The following is a 13,588-nucleotide window of genomic DNA, read 5'->3' as shown; positions in this document are numbered from 1 at the left end:
AACGACAATGGCCCTTCCCTGCCGCTGTCTGTCTCGAGCAAGCACCGTCTTTTCATCCCACCAGCTCAATCTCATCCCCAATTCAACAATTAGGTTTCCACCTAGGCCTACCTTCATTATTAATAAGCTCCCTCATCAACTCCGCAGAACGATGGCAGATACCCCCCGCCCCCCGATCACGGCTCCGCCGGCGGGGAAATTCGAGTTCCTGGTTGTAGTGCCGGATAAGCCTGGCACGGCGCAGAAGAGACTCGAAGTTCGGCCGTGAGTTTTCTGTTTTATTTGTCACTCAGCGATCCGATAAGAAAGTGCATAAACATACCATGAAGGGGACTAACGGGGCGCCACCTCCGATATAGGAAGCACTTCGAGGGCCTGAAGGCTGCCATTGAGTCTGGGTCTTTCAAGATGGGAGGTGAGTACTTGGGGCTTGAGTGATACTGACGATAATGCTGATTGGTTTGCTTGTAGGGGCTGCCTTGAATGAAGTACCCGAGACAGACGACCCGTCCAAATTCAACTGGTATGGGTCGACAATTATCATGGTGGCTACGTCCAAGTCAGTTGCCCGCATTTGTCCAAGACTGGGATCCCACCAGCCTGCGCCCGATCAATGATCATGGTGACGCACCCCCAGCACTCGTCCGGTGGCCAGAGACGCAGCTTTGTGCGACCTGTCGCATTTGGCTGTGCGGGCTGGCATACAAGAGTCCCACGCCTGAATGGCTGGCTAATACCCCAGTCTAGGGAAGAATGCTTGGAGATTCTGAGAAAAGATGTCTACACTGCCAGTGGAGTCTGGGATGTTGACAATGTAAGTCCAACGCCCATGGTGGCTTGGAAATAATTTCATTACGAGCAGGCGGCTAACCAAATGTTTCTATGCAGGCGCAGATATGGCCTGTAAGTGATATCCAATACATTGCCTTTTGCGATCTCGTCCGCGCCCTTACTCACTTGTTTCTAGGTCAAACTTGCATTCAGATATCCCTGAGGCCAACCTGATCAAACTTTGCTCGAGGTTTACAGTCTCATAATGGCTGGGATGCATCGGGAGTAATATTAGCTTCCGCCGACACAGGCCACTACCAATGTGTACCATCGAGGACACGCCCAAATCTATCCACTCATTTTGCAGATGTGGAAACCGCAGCCGCGAGGCACGCATGCATCGTGAATCCCACAAGCATCATACACCCTTGATTCGCACTAATGTCAAGTCCCCTGAACGCCGCTATTGTCCTCATTCCCGTCGTGACTGATACTTCTAAGGCTGCCCTTCCTTCTCAGCAGCCGCTTCGGCCGCAACTCTCAGCTCGTAATTAAGTTCGAAACACTCGGCCAGTAGTTCCGCCACGCTACCTTGGCCCTCGGGGATATCCTCTCCAACCATAAACTTGCCGTCAACTTTCATATTGTCAATCGAGTGCAGCTGCTTCGAAGTCAGTGCGTGTTGGCTCTGAGGCGTTGATTGCAACTTGCCTTCATGCTGTAGGGGTACAATTCGCGAACGGATGATACACCTCCGCTGTTCTGGACCTCGACCAAACAGCGCTTTAGAGTGTGAAGCTGGTTGTATATCGGCAGGAGTGCCTCAGAAACCGGCTCCGACGATATCATCAAATGATAAATGTAACCATAACTTTTTCGGATGAGATACAGAAGTGTCCGTATCGCTGTCAGCTAGGCATACTCAGCACATGGATCGAACTTACTCGTTGAACATAAAGGTCAGCAGGTTGGCCCTTCTCGTCCAGCCAGTTGCCATCTACTCTATTCTTATCGATCTTGTCAAGTTGCCGTTGGTAGTCGTACAAGTCAGTTTCTCGTAGTGACCAGGCTTGAGTCAATGAGAGCTTGTCGAGTTCGTTTCGTATGCCGATCAGAATATCATAGATGTGTTTCCACTGCTCCGGAAACTTGCCAGCTCTAATGTCATAGTGTCAGCTGGTCTCTGGTTCATCATAGAGATGCATGATCCTACATACTTCTCTAGCACGACTTCGGTGTAATTCTGACACCTGTCAAGCAGAAAACACACTTGCTCGCTTCCTGCCAAAACGCTGCCATCAGCATCAATGAAGTGTCCGTCGACTCGCTTCTCGTCGATCTCCTTCAGTTGTGCTTGGAATTTGTGAATGTCCTCCGGTTTAAACTACCCGGCGAAGTTTAGCGACTATCCCCAGTCGTATGCAGAGCGTGCAATCCTACCGTGGACTTGGTGTTGATGGCAGCCGTTTGCCGCAGTATGGAAACAAGCTTCTCATATGTTGCCAGTATCGGCTCGGCATATACCTCGAGCTTCTTCTTGAGATTAGCCAACGATTCTCGACAACGATATACGCGATTCGAGAGGAGAGTTTCGAGGAGCGGTGTTGTCTTGCTACGGGAATGATTCTCCACGATTGCCGACAAACGTTCCAGGGCTTGCGACATGCTCTCAAGGTCTTTGGCCGAGAAGATATCGGCTTCGGTAAGGTGATCGAGTAATCGCTTGATGGTCGAAGTCAATGCGTAGGCCGCCGGCGCCTCATTGTTTCGCCCTATGGTCATAAAGAACAGGGACAAGAGTTGGAAGCAGCTGTCCACCACTCTGTCGACTGTTATGAGATCAGCGATGCCTTCTGGGCATACTCGGGTGGTATAGACGGCTCTATACCTGTGTTCTCGTCGGTTTTCTTCCCATTCCTTATCTCGTTAAGTTGCTTGACTTGCTCGATGGTCCGATCGTACAGCACCATAACATCTTGAGTGCGGACGTAGGTCGTTCGGTCGAGCTTTCGAAGCTGTAGCTGAGTCAGGATTTCGTTTAGGTTCTGAAGCACCTGCTTCTCTCCCTCGTCCTGAGGACCGGGTATCTTAGGGGTGTCCATGTTGTCGCTGCGAAACTGGTCTCCTAGCTCTGCTCGCGACTTCAAGATAACAGAGATGTAACAGCAAGATTTGAGACCCCACCCGCACCCGAGTTTCCTATGTTCTTCGCCGGGGGTCGACTGTACTTTGTATATTATTTGGAAAAGATATCGGCCCAATAACAGCGATCGTTTATGTGAAAGATCCCAGAAAACTGTACAAAGCGCCCAATGACGTTGGACTGACGGTTTCCTCGCAGCCCTTGCGGGTATGGGGGTCACGTATCGTGGCAGTGGTGACCCAGTACTAGCAGTATCAAGGGCACTTGTGAGCACGCGGAACTTTACGAGCTCACCATCGTTCGACCCAACGGCGGAGCTGCAGATTTAACGACAAAAGTCCAGATTGTCTTGGTCAGGGTCGCTAAGGCATGCTGCGTCTCTTGGAAACTGCTGTTGTTCGTTATTCCCACCTCATCTCTACGCAAGGCGGGGGAAGTGGCTTGAGGTAGGTGGGGCAATAGTATCAGCTAAGAAGTTGGGTAAGTTCGTGATGCATGTCAGGTGGGGGCATTTCTTTGAAGCTCATTCGTCCCACTTCTGAGGTCCATTGGTGATGAAGCTGGAATTCAAAGCCAATCAGAGGACAGAGGGGAGACAAGCAAGACCCACTCATCGACTCTGCGATCAATACGTATCCTCGGGTCGGATAATCTGCCCCGCCGCGACTTCCGTTAGGGCTTCGAAATTTTAGAGATCATTTTTCGGTGGGATAAGCCGGCATCCTAGGCGAAGTACAATTTCCACTACCAGCGATTCGATCATCCAACATCTCGAGAGGCGCAGACCGCAAACTACCACAGTTCCCATCTCCAGATACACACAGAAATCTACGATAATGTCGACCGCTGAGCTGGCTTCGTCGTACGCGGCGCTCATCCTCGCTGATGATGGTCTTGAGGTCACCGTGAGCCTGCCCCTGCCCCTCCACGATGCGATGCGCAAAGAACCGACTGGGAAATTGAGATGCGCGGGACTCAATGGATGAATTGCTAACCATTTGACTCACTCTGCTAGGCCGACAAGCTCCAGACCCTGATTAAGGCTGCCAACGTCACCGAAGTCGAGCCCATCTGGACCTCTCTGTTCGCCAAGGTACGACTTGCAACCCGACATTCGAATGAGGTCGCCCCGCGATGAGGAGAGGACATGGACTAACGCGCAAAAACTCTAGGCTCTCGAGGGAAAGGACGTGAAGGATCTTCTGTCAAACGTCGGCTCCGGTGGTGGTGCCGCTGCCTCCGGCCCTGCTGCTGGTGGCGCCCCAGGTGGCGACGCACCTGAGGCCGCCAAGGAGGAGGAGAAGGAGGAGGACAAGGAGGAGTCCGACGAGGACATGGGCTTCGGTCTCTTCGATTAAGCGGATGGCCCTCTGTTACGACGACGAATTCTCAATCTCCTTTTGTACTTCAACTTGCATGGCTATGGGGTTCCTACATACACCCGAAACCGGTGTGGCGTGAAGGTGGCAAGGGCAATATCTGGATGTCCTGTCTGGGCAGACAAAATGGATCGATTTCGCATAGTATAATATGACGATGCGCTCCTGGGAGTTATGAAGACACATGATTGCCGACCTCACTCAGATTGCCCAGGTGTGGACTCGCAAATGAAATGAGAAAGGGAAATGAGATTCCGACGTTCCTCGCGAGTGCCAGATCAATCGTATTGGGACAAGCCACGGCCGGCGGACTCCGATAGACAATAATTCAAGTCGTAAACATCAACCTCCATGTGTTGGCTACCTGCTCAAGGGGGGTCATATGCTATTGAGAATCTCCATTGTTCTAAAGAAGCCCATCATCCAAACGCCGGTGTATGCAATCGTGACCATCAACCCCAGTCCACTACGTTCTATTTCACTGCACAATCAGAGCTGCACTGGGTACGAATCCGGCCTCCTTGAGTGTCTTGCCGAAGTCGACGCTTCCCTCGAATGTCTTCTTCGGGAAAGTCATGACAAACTTGGTGACGGTTAGGCCGTTGTCGGTCTGAAGCTGTTGCGCCAGCTCGAACAGAGTCGTCTCAGCCGGTAGAGTTTTCAAGACGTTGCCGCCAGCGGTCTGTAATCTCAGCCGAGCCTCCGTGTGCGCAGCAGCTGGACGCGAGGCGGCCGGAGGGGCAACAGGAGACTCAGATACCACAGCTCTACCTTCGCGGGCTGCCTTGGCCTCGTCGGCCTTGCGCTTTCGCTCGGCCTTGTCGGCTTCAATCTTGGCCTTGATACGTCTCTTGGCCTCCAATTCGTCGGCTTTCTCCTGGCGCTTCTTGGCCGCTTCCTTCAGCTGCTCTTTGCGTTGCAGTTCCTCCTTGACATCCTGCGACTCACGGGTTGCCTTCTGACGGATTTTCTAACAGTATAAATATCAGCCACGCCATGACGTGCAATAGGGAGAGTTGCCTCGTACCTCGTTCTTCTTGGCTTCCTCCTTGTCAATCATTGCCTGGCCAGCGCGCTTTGCCTCGAGACGCTCACGGAGCTCTTGAAGTCTGGCAGCCTTCTCCTCCTCGGTCAGGGGTGCAAGCTCCTCAGTGGACTCGGCGAAATCGTCATGGCCAGTCTTCTCGGCATGATAATTGGCCAACTCTAGATTCCTGAATCGCTTGCTACAGTCGTTGCAAATGATGGACTTGGCACTCTCGCCCTCAGCGACGGAGGCGGCAGTGACCTCGGATGCTTTCTCCTCCTCCTGCAGTTCGTCAAGCGGGGTATCTTGGGTCTTCTCCAGCCAGTTCATCGCTCCTTCCACTGTAGAAATGCGTCAGTATGCATTGTGAATAGGTCATGGGATATTTATTCTTACAGCCTCCAGGCTTCTTCACGGCCAGCTCGGCACGTGACTTGTCAAAGCCCATCTCCAACAAAGTATCGAGATCCGACGACATTTTGGCTATCGTTGCTTTGAGAAATGCTGACTAGACTAGCAGTAGAACGAAGGAGTCACACTTGTTAGCGAGGATCAAATATCCGAGAGAAAAATAAATCTCTTCGGAATAAGAACACGGAGACGCTGGCTGCTCAGGAATCGAACGGTTAGATGGATTGATAATGTAGTAGTGCCTGGAGGCTACGAAAGAACGTCATGGCAGCTTCCCGACGATATATGGTTGGCCCGTGCGCACCTGCCGTGAATGTTCCCCGGCTGTTCTATTGTTCTTTAATGTTTCAACGTGTTCTTTACAAGCCCTTCGTACCGCCTTTATTATGCTATCTATATACAGGATGGAAACTTGCATCTGTGAAAACTATGGCTGCATCGTTGAACGGTTTAAAAATACAGAGAAGTCGACCATTAACAATACTACATAAAAATGCCTTGATAACAGTGAATAATTGCTGTTTGGGGATCTCCAGATGATCAGATGTGAAAGCACAAGCCCCTAGCCAGGGCCTGGAAATATTCCAGAGACTCCAGAGGGGGCTAGCGTACATTCGACATGCGCTTGAGCAAAGTGCCTGGTCCACTAAAACTTGAACTTGAATCCTGGCTATGTCGTAACAACTTGCTGTTCACTTTAATTTACCTCCCCTAGCAAGCAAGCATTCATTTACTGAGATATCAACATCTTGTCGCATGAATTCTCAGTGCTAATCCACTTCCGGCATCTTTCCACCAAATAGTATCAACTCACTGCAGCATCAGTTCGTTGTTACAGACAGCCAGCCAGCAAGCATTAACGTTTGCCTCGGTTGCCCCCCTAGAGCTGACAAAAACGACTGAGCTCCGCCGGAGTGAACGACCAACCCGACCAACCTTGGCCGTATTCCTGCGCATCCCCTCCTTCCTCCTGCCTCATGCGATAAACACGGCAAACCCTTGGCAAACACCAGACCACCATCATACTGAGCAAGGAACAATACACATTTGCCAATATGTCTGTCGAGATTGATCCATCGGAGCTTGGTTTCCGCCGTACGTCATTGCGTCCCGACCGCCTGCACTGGGCAGATAATACGGACTTGGGGCTGATAATGCAATACAGGACCCTTCACCGTGGAGGTCTCGGAAGTATTGAAGATTAGAAACCCCAATACTCACCCGGTTGCTTTCAAGGTAGGACGACGAGCGTTCCATGCCCAAGTCACCAATCGTGCGCGCTAACATAGACCAGGTCAAAACCACGGCACCGAAACAGTACGAACCAACCTATCGTCCGAAAGGACCCATCAGGATGGTACATTTGATTGCTAACTCGAGAATATCGTAGATATTGTGTCCGACCGAACTCTGGCAGAGTCGAGCCGGGCAAGGAGGTGGAGGTCTCTGGTACGTGATCGCCCGCGAGAACCAATCGGTATCTCTAACGGTCAATAGTCATCCTCCAAGCGATGAAGCAAGAGCCTCCTATGGACACAAAGTGCCGCGACAAATTCCTTGTTCAATCTGTCGCAATAACTAGCGATCAGGAATTCGCAAACCTGACCAGCATTGTGAGACCCACAGCACAACTCGACATGTGATATCTAAGCTGACAGCAGAACAGTGGGAGGGAATTGACAAGTCGTCAGTTCAAGAGAAGAAGATCCGGGTTGTGTTTTTGTCCGCTGGGGGCACGAGTGAGGGCAAGGCTGCCGAGACCCCCAATAGACGGTCCACAATTAATGGAGTGCGTGTGCCTCTTTTTATCACCTCGAATCTCGAGTTGCTGACCATCTTCTGTTTGTAGCATGAAGGAACGCCCGATATCGCACCTCCTGCCTACTCCTCTCCCGGTAACTACGGCAGCGCAACTCGAGCCGAGCCCAAATCCTCAACCGATGAGCCGGAATTCAAGACCGAGGACTCGCCATCAGTCGCACAAGGATTCGCGTCGTCGTCTTCTGCTGCTACGAGCAGTGTGGCGAGCCCAGAAAAACTCAAGGCAGAGCTAGCACAGGCCGAGAAGATAATCGCCCAGCTGAAGGCAGAACAGGGAGGGCTCCGACAACGCAAGACTGGAGGAGCAACTGCTGAGGACAATTCACAGCCAGCCCAGCTCGCCCAAGCTGTGAGAACAGGAACCGAAGGCGTGCCGGTGCAAGTCACAGCCGCGTTGTGTTTCTTGAGCTTCTTGCTCGCATACCTCTTCTTCTAAACTGGCCCTAGGACCATCTCTTCACTTTAAACGAGCCTTGCCCGGATGGGTTTTTTTTGAGTCTGAATCACAAGGATGGCTGGTGTTTTTTGAGAGCACTACGGAATTTGACTGGACCCATGCTGCCACGAGCAGCAAAGTCTGAAGACACTAAGAATAATGGTTGACCGTGGGGCAGAGCAGAGGGTAGATATTCTTGGGATCAGGCTGATCTTTAGTTAAAAGGTAGCCGTGGTCCGTTGAACAGCCTCTGTGTACTTTAGCATCTACTCTCTTTTGTTGGAGCCTGGAATCGACTTTACGCTTTATACGCGGCAATTGCTTTCCCCGAGTGGCAGGTGCTTCTAGTGGTTCAGATGCGATGCCTACACCTGCGTCATCTCTCACTTGATTCCGTTGACTGACCAAGCCGAATTGATTATGGAGTCATTCGCCCGTTAAGGACAATCAGTTGAGTTTGAGGGCCCACCTGAGGCCTGCGTCACCCCTTTGCTCGTATGTGATCCTGGGCCATCATGTGCACTGATTATATTGATTCTGTCACAAGATATCCATGACGGGGGTTGGGACCTTTGCACTTGATGACGCAGAAATAACGACACTGAAGGCGGGCGAGAAGCTCGCAGTGTGAAGGTGGAGACAGAGACGGACAACCAAGCTTCAACAAGAACTGCTGCCCTGGCGAACAACAGGAGATAAGAACCTGATGGCGTTCATCAGATCAACAGAAGTGCCTCAACAGGTAGAGTACCAGAACAGGACCTCAACCGTTCGCTCAATAGATGGATTACACTATTTGCACAGTGACTGCGGGCTTGCTACAATGCCTGAAGCTAGTCTATACCCAATTACCCAAACGCCGGACAATCCCAGTGTAATAATGTCCATTGAGAATGTATGTTCACAATGCGATCCTCTGGCTAGGAGCCGAGCCGGCTAGCCCCTCATTATCCTCAACGGTGGCAACCAACAGGCAGTTCCTAAGCCTCTATCTCATCCTGCTGCCAGTCCCCCACTGGCTCCGCTTTCTTCCCATTGGGCTGCGTGCCGAAACCAACTTTTCTTCCGCCTTCCTTCCGCTTCACGCGACACCGGATGCCCACGTTCTCGTCGAAGATGAACTGCCACAGAACATACGACCAACTCTGGTGCTGGGGCAGGTCCTTGTAGAACTCGTTGGCAATCTCGTACAGCTTCGGCAGCCGCGTCCACGGAACGGCAGGGAAATCGTGGTGCTCGTTATGGAAGCCGACGTTGTAGGTGAGGATGTTGCCCAGCCCGTAGTAGCTGAAAGTCTCGGGCACAGGAATCTTATTGTCCGGGTTCGCAGCGGCCGGTGTGATGGTGTTGTAAACGTAGTGTTCGGCGATGAAGTGGCCGGCCAGGGGGTGCAAGCTTCCGGCCAGGAAGGATGAGAGCAGGAAGTACAGCAGCGCGTTCTTGCCCATGGTCTGGATGACGACGTAGTCGAACAGGACCTGGACGGCCAGGTTGGTGCCCGAGACCCAGGTGAAGGGAACGCGGTAGACGGCCATGGGCCGCACGGCGTAGAAGAATATCTGGAAGGTGCAGAAGAACGCCTTACCGAGGATGGAGTCGAGGAAAACAGCCTCGAGCGCCGTGGGCAGGTCCGTGTCGAGCCCGTCGACCCCTAGCGACTTGTGGTGCGTCAGGTGGTAGGGGCGGAACGAGGCGCTGTAGGGCACGCCGATGGGCAGGTTGGCCACGATGGCGAAGAGCCGGTTGGCCGTCGCCGACCGGAAGGCCAGGTTGTGGCTGATTTCGTGGATGGCCAGGAATAGGTTCTGGTTCGCGGTCGCGCCGACGACGTAGGCGAGCGCCCAGTAGGGCAGCGAGAAGAAGGACGTGTTGCGCAGGACGTAAGCGCAGAGGATTTGGAGGGATACGACGCCCAGTACCACCCACTTCGTCAGGGGCTCCGGGCCGCAGAGCTTGGTCACCTTGATGTCCGGTGTTAGCTGGGGGCGTTCTGCGGTCTAATGAGTTGCGCAAGCTGGTTTGAGAGTATCATACCTCTGGATGGGCCTTGATGATGGCGATGCGGCGTGTACGGTGCGGCTCTTCGGTGTATGTCCAGAAGAAGTCACGATACTTGGTCTCGATGGGGTCTCGCTGGAGGGGCAAATCCTCGCCGCTCGCGCCTGTCACCTTTAATACCGGAGGGCTCAGGACAGCCGGAGCCGTAGTCATGGTGGAGGCTTTTGAAGGCGCCATGTTCGTGTCGTCCTTGTAGGTAGACCTCGAGAAAGGGACATCAATTGACTATGTCGCGGCACCACATAGGTAAAGAGGAAAAGTGACAGCGTGTTTGGTCGGTTTAAAGGTTGAAAGCTGGGGCAGCACGTCAAATTGCATCTGGATTCTGCGGTGAAGACTGCTAGGTGGCGATCGGGGAGGTGGAGTTTCCAGTAGGCTTTCGTTCAATTGGGAGCTCTAGACCAATCAACACCCACCATTTTGATTTACCCTCCAAGGGTTCTGCCCCACATCTCGCAGTGTGCCCCTGAACTGCAATTGCATGGTGAGTTCCGCGGATTGCGAGCAGATGAGACGACACTTGCGTCGTCAAGTTGCACTTGACCTCAATATAGATGCACTCTTTCGTAGCGAAATTATTGATATAGCCTCTTACAGGTTGCAGGGTAGAGTGTCGTCCAAATAAGCAGTATGTCACACTTGAATAATTTATACTGCTACTTGCGACGAGTCCCGCTGTGAAGGGACAAACAATCCTCTTACTCGTTCGTATCTGGCTTCTTGGCCTTATCAGCCCACGTCGAACCATTTTGCAACCGCACCATTACTCGCAGTCACGGTCCTCAAACTAGTCTCTGGTGAACATCCTCATCTGCTATGTCTCCTATTTCTGGCAAATTCCACCTCAATCGGTGGGCGCCAGTTAAACAAAGTTTTTTGCATTTTGCGTACGTGCCTCTGGTATTACATAGGTACCTCAGACATAACCTCCCTCCATTCTGCATAGATTCTGAACTCGTGTTGGATGATCCGGCAAACATATATCCATAGCCCTCATCATAAGGTCTGAGGCTCGGTCTGCGGTGGTCTTACATGTCTTATCTCGTTCCAGATGGGAGTGTCGGGTTAGCTGTAACGACATACTGCGGTATCGGAAATGGGCGGTAGAAAGCAGAAAAGAAGGGAAAATGTACGTGAGAACTCGTCTCATTGCTGGCTTAGTCGCTTCAAATGCGAATTCTACTATCCCGCGAGATTTGACCCGCGTAATCCCACCTCGCCAGTCATGGCAAGGTAGTAAGGATGTACTCAGGTCACTTTCCCTTACTGTCCAGGTGAGCAGATAGCCAGAGTTTTGGGGTAATCTTATTGATTTTCGTCGATACAAGGCATCTAACGGTGTATATATCAGATATTTCCTACGCCTAAGAACATATGATTGAAGAGAGGAATATCCGACTGATGTAGGAAGCGAATAGCACGGCTCTAAGTTACTCACATCTGTCCATCTCTCTAAACCAATCTCCGGGATCTTTCCCATATTCGCCTTTCGATAGATAACTGGTATACTAACTTTGTTCATAGAGGGTTTGCCAAAATTCTGCCATTCAACTTTGGTTATATACACCGGTACGACACCACCGCTGGCAGGCCTATATGAGAATGAAAATGAGACGATGGAGATGCAATTGCTCAAGTCAGACACATATACAAGTTCTTTGAAACCCCTTTCTAGGTTGGCTTGCGGGTGGGAGATGGATAATATCCTCGAGACACCGTCCAAGATTCGTCATTAAGCAGCGAACAGACGAAATGCTCCCCGCCCCTTGTCACCCATCGATTGCTGTTCAGTGCGTTTGATAAGTTTGATAACACTCATCCATCACGCCCATTTTGTTGATTGATTTTACTAGCTTGTATGTCACTCTGGGCTTTCCAACCTAGAGACCATCACCGCTTCAATAGCTGTCTCGCGTTGCTTCAACTGAGCGCCATGGTTCTCCTTCGATGTTATGAGGTCTTTGGATTTTCTTGGATCTATGCCATCAGTGGTCGTTTGCCACAGTTTCATACCTTCAGTCCACTCTCGTTTTGTTAGTTATCTCCTTGCTAGACAGATCCGGTCCATCGATCATGATCAAATGTAATCTAGCATGACGTCCTCTGATTGGCTCTATTCTCTGGCTTCTGCCATCTCCTTTTATCTGTACTGAATTCAATCGTCAAAACGGTGGGCAAATACATAAAGTCATAGTCAGAATGGCGGTTGAAAAAGCTGCGAGTTTATAGTTTGGCTTTTGTTTACGCTGAGGCAAAATGGGGGGCTACTCATAGGAAGGGTTGGCGAAGGCACCAGTGATCTCTCTCTGGTCTATTATCGTAGCGTTCCATTATGACGCTTAACAGTCAAGTGAATGTCACTAAAAAGACCCAGTGGGGTGGATCAGGCTATGTTCGTCTGCTATACTGAAATACCGAGCTATTCTACGTTATCATACCCTTCATGCGTTGTTGATGTATCACTCACCTGTCAGTGGCATCGTAGGGCTTTTCTGATATAATCTCGTGTGACAATATTAGTCCATTGTCAGGGTACGGCTAGGCCGAAGGCAATAGTACAGAGTGATGGGGAGTAACGGGCGTCCCTCCTACGTAGCACCGGGTGGTCACTGGCGGTCTCAGGTAGGGGTGCCCACGGTGATGCATTGATCTCTGCCCTCTCTATCTTCCTCCGTCTCGACTCCTTACTTATAGCCAGCCGAGGTTCTCTCTTGGATTCTGGATGTTTGCTTCCGTATGTCTGTGTTCCTCCGACTTCGGCCAATATCTTGGACAGCGGCTCCTTATCTGCAACCAAGCGATTCCCTATCCGCTGCAAACGGCTTCAACGGCTCTCATTCGCCACAAGCGGCTCTCTAGCCGCCACAAACGGCTTCCTACCTGGTGGAAGCCGGCCCGCCTCGGATGACACTTGTGGCTCTGACAACTCCTTCCCTATCCTACTTCGAGATGGTCCTTATATAGATAGCTAGGCCGCCGCTTGGACCCGGCATAACAGCAGGGTCGGCGATGCCAAGGATCTTGACTCTCGTCATCCCAAAGCTTCACATAGATTGTAATCATGATTCGGGAGTCTTTTGTCCGAAACACCCCTCCGGCGGCCCGCCGGTGTCCTGCGTTCAGTGTCCTGACACCCACTGGTGCCTATGGCATTCTGTTCTCTGACATCCATGGGGATAACTCCGGAGCAACTAGGCGCCGCGCAGGGAATTTCACCTACGATTTTTTACCTGCCGTGATATATTCGATGTCCCAAGGTAATATTGATAATCTAAGTCCTGCTCAGCCAGAGGGTGTCCTCCGTGGAGTACCATCCCCCACTACCTCGCGGTAACCTGAATTCTGCGAACCCTACCAAAAACTAACTTCGTTACTAATGACGTACATGAATTTAAAGAGTATTAAAGCAGGGAATTCGTATTTAGCTAGTTGAATAATTGATATACTAGTTAAGAATAATTTTAAGACTACGTAATTTGTGAGTAGTTAGGTATTAACGCTGTAAATCAGAGCTTTAAACTAGTATTAAGTCTAGGATTTTG

General features: G+C 51.2%; 7 protein-coding genes across 7 annotated transcripts; 3 read left to right on the top strand and 4 right to left on the bottom strand.

Moving 5' to 3' along the window:
* Positions 1-151: 151 nt before the first annotated feature.
* BCR38DRAFT_484938 (uncharacterized protein) lies at positions 152-994 on the top strand (the record flags this gene model as incomplete). The annotated part of the gene is made up of 6 exons (XM_040863813.1): positions 152-264; positions 360-415; positions 472-559; positions 748-814; positions 889-903; positions 968-994. 6 exons carry the CDS (start codon positions 152-154, stop codon positions 992-994), a joined length of 366 nt encoding a protein of 121 aa, XP_040716678.1.
* BCR38DRAFT_514239 (uncharacterized protein) lies at positions 827-2,873 on the bottom strand (the record flags this gene model as incomplete). The annotated part of the gene is made up of 6 exons (XM_040865065.1): positions 827-1,432; positions 1,483-1,683; positions 1,716-1,929; positions 1,989-2,155; positions 2,212-2,600; positions 2,660-2,873. The coding sequence occupies 6 exons, from the start codon at positions 2,871-2,873 to the stop codon at positions 1,268-1,270; spliced, it is 1,350 nt and encodes a 449-aa protein (XP_040716677.1). The 3' UTR covers positions 827-1,267.
* Positions 2,874-3,750: 877 nt separating this feature from the next.
* BCR38DRAFT_484936 (60s acidic ribosomal protein-domain-containing protein) lies at positions 3,751-4,272 on the top strand (the record flags this gene model as incomplete). The annotated part of the gene is made up of 3 exons (XM_040863812.1): positions 3,751-3,819; positions 3,930-4,007; positions 4,087-4,272. 3 exons carry the CDS (start codon positions 3,751-3,753, stop codon positions 4,270-4,272), a joined length of 333 nt encoding a protein of 110 aa, XP_040716676.1.
* Positions 4,273-4,771: 499 nt separating this feature from the next.
* On the bottom strand, positions 4,772-5,798 carry BCR38DRAFT_340658 (uncharacterized protein; the record flags this gene model as incomplete). The annotated part of the gene is made up of 3 exons (XM_040855806.1): positions 4,772-5,263; positions 5,321-5,661; positions 5,717-5,798. 3 exons carry the CDS (start codon positions 5,796-5,798, stop codon positions 4,772-4,774), a joined length of 915 nt encoding a protein of 304 aa, XP_040716675.1.
* Positions 5,799-6,404: 606 nt separating this feature from the next.
* Positions 6,405-8,315, top strand: BCR38DRAFT_199144 (putative integral ER membrane protein Scs2). Its single transcript, XM_040854087.1, has 7 exons — positions 6,405-6,826; positions 6,897-6,967; positions 7,026-7,048; positions 7,122-7,180; positions 7,229-7,344; positions 7,398-7,476; positions 7,588-8,315. Exons 1-7 carry the CDS (start codon positions 6,787-6,789, stop codon positions 7,986-7,988), a joined length of 789 nt encoding a protein of 262 aa, XP_040716674.1. The 5' UTR covers positions 6,405-6,786; the 3' UTR covers positions 7,989-8,315.
* A 653-nt stretch (positions 8,316-8,968) lies between these two features.
* On the bottom strand, positions 8,969-10,199 carry BCR38DRAFT_341899 (fatty acid desaturase-domain-containing protein; the record flags this gene model as incomplete). Its single annotated transcript, XM_040855905.1, has 2 exons — positions 8,969-9,949; positions 10,023-10,199. The coding sequence occupies 2 exons, from the start codon at positions 10,197-10,199 to the stop codon at positions 8,969-8,971; spliced, it is 1,158 nt and encodes a 385-aa protein (XP_040716673.1).
* A 451-nt stretch (positions 10,200-10,650) lies between these two features.
* Positions 10,651-11,736, bottom strand: BCR38DRAFT_199350 (uncharacterized protein). Its single transcript, XM_040854088.1, has 2 exons — positions 11,011-11,736; positions 10,651-10,957 (listed from the first exon to the last, which is right to left on the bottom strand). The coding sequence occupies exons 1-2, from the start codon at positions 11,566-11,568 to the stop codon at positions 10,829-10,831; spliced, it is 687 nt and encodes a 228-aa protein (XP_040716672.1). The 5' UTR covers positions 11,569-11,736; the 3' UTR covers positions 10,651-10,828.
* Positions 11,737-13,588: the final 1,852 nt, after the last annotated feature.

The sequence above is a fragment of the Pseudomassariella vexata genome, assembly GCF_002105095.1.
Source record: "Pseudomassariella vexata strain CBS 129021 chromosome Unknown BCR38scaffold_6, whole genome shotgun sequence".
NCBI classification, from domain to species: domain Eukaryota; kingdom Fungi; phylum Ascomycota; class Sordariomycetes; order Amphisphaeriales; family Pseudomassariaceae; genus Pseudomassariella; species Pseudomassariella vexata.
Note: the sequence above shows the minus strand (reverse complement) of the source record. Positions and strands in the feature narration are given on the sequence as shown.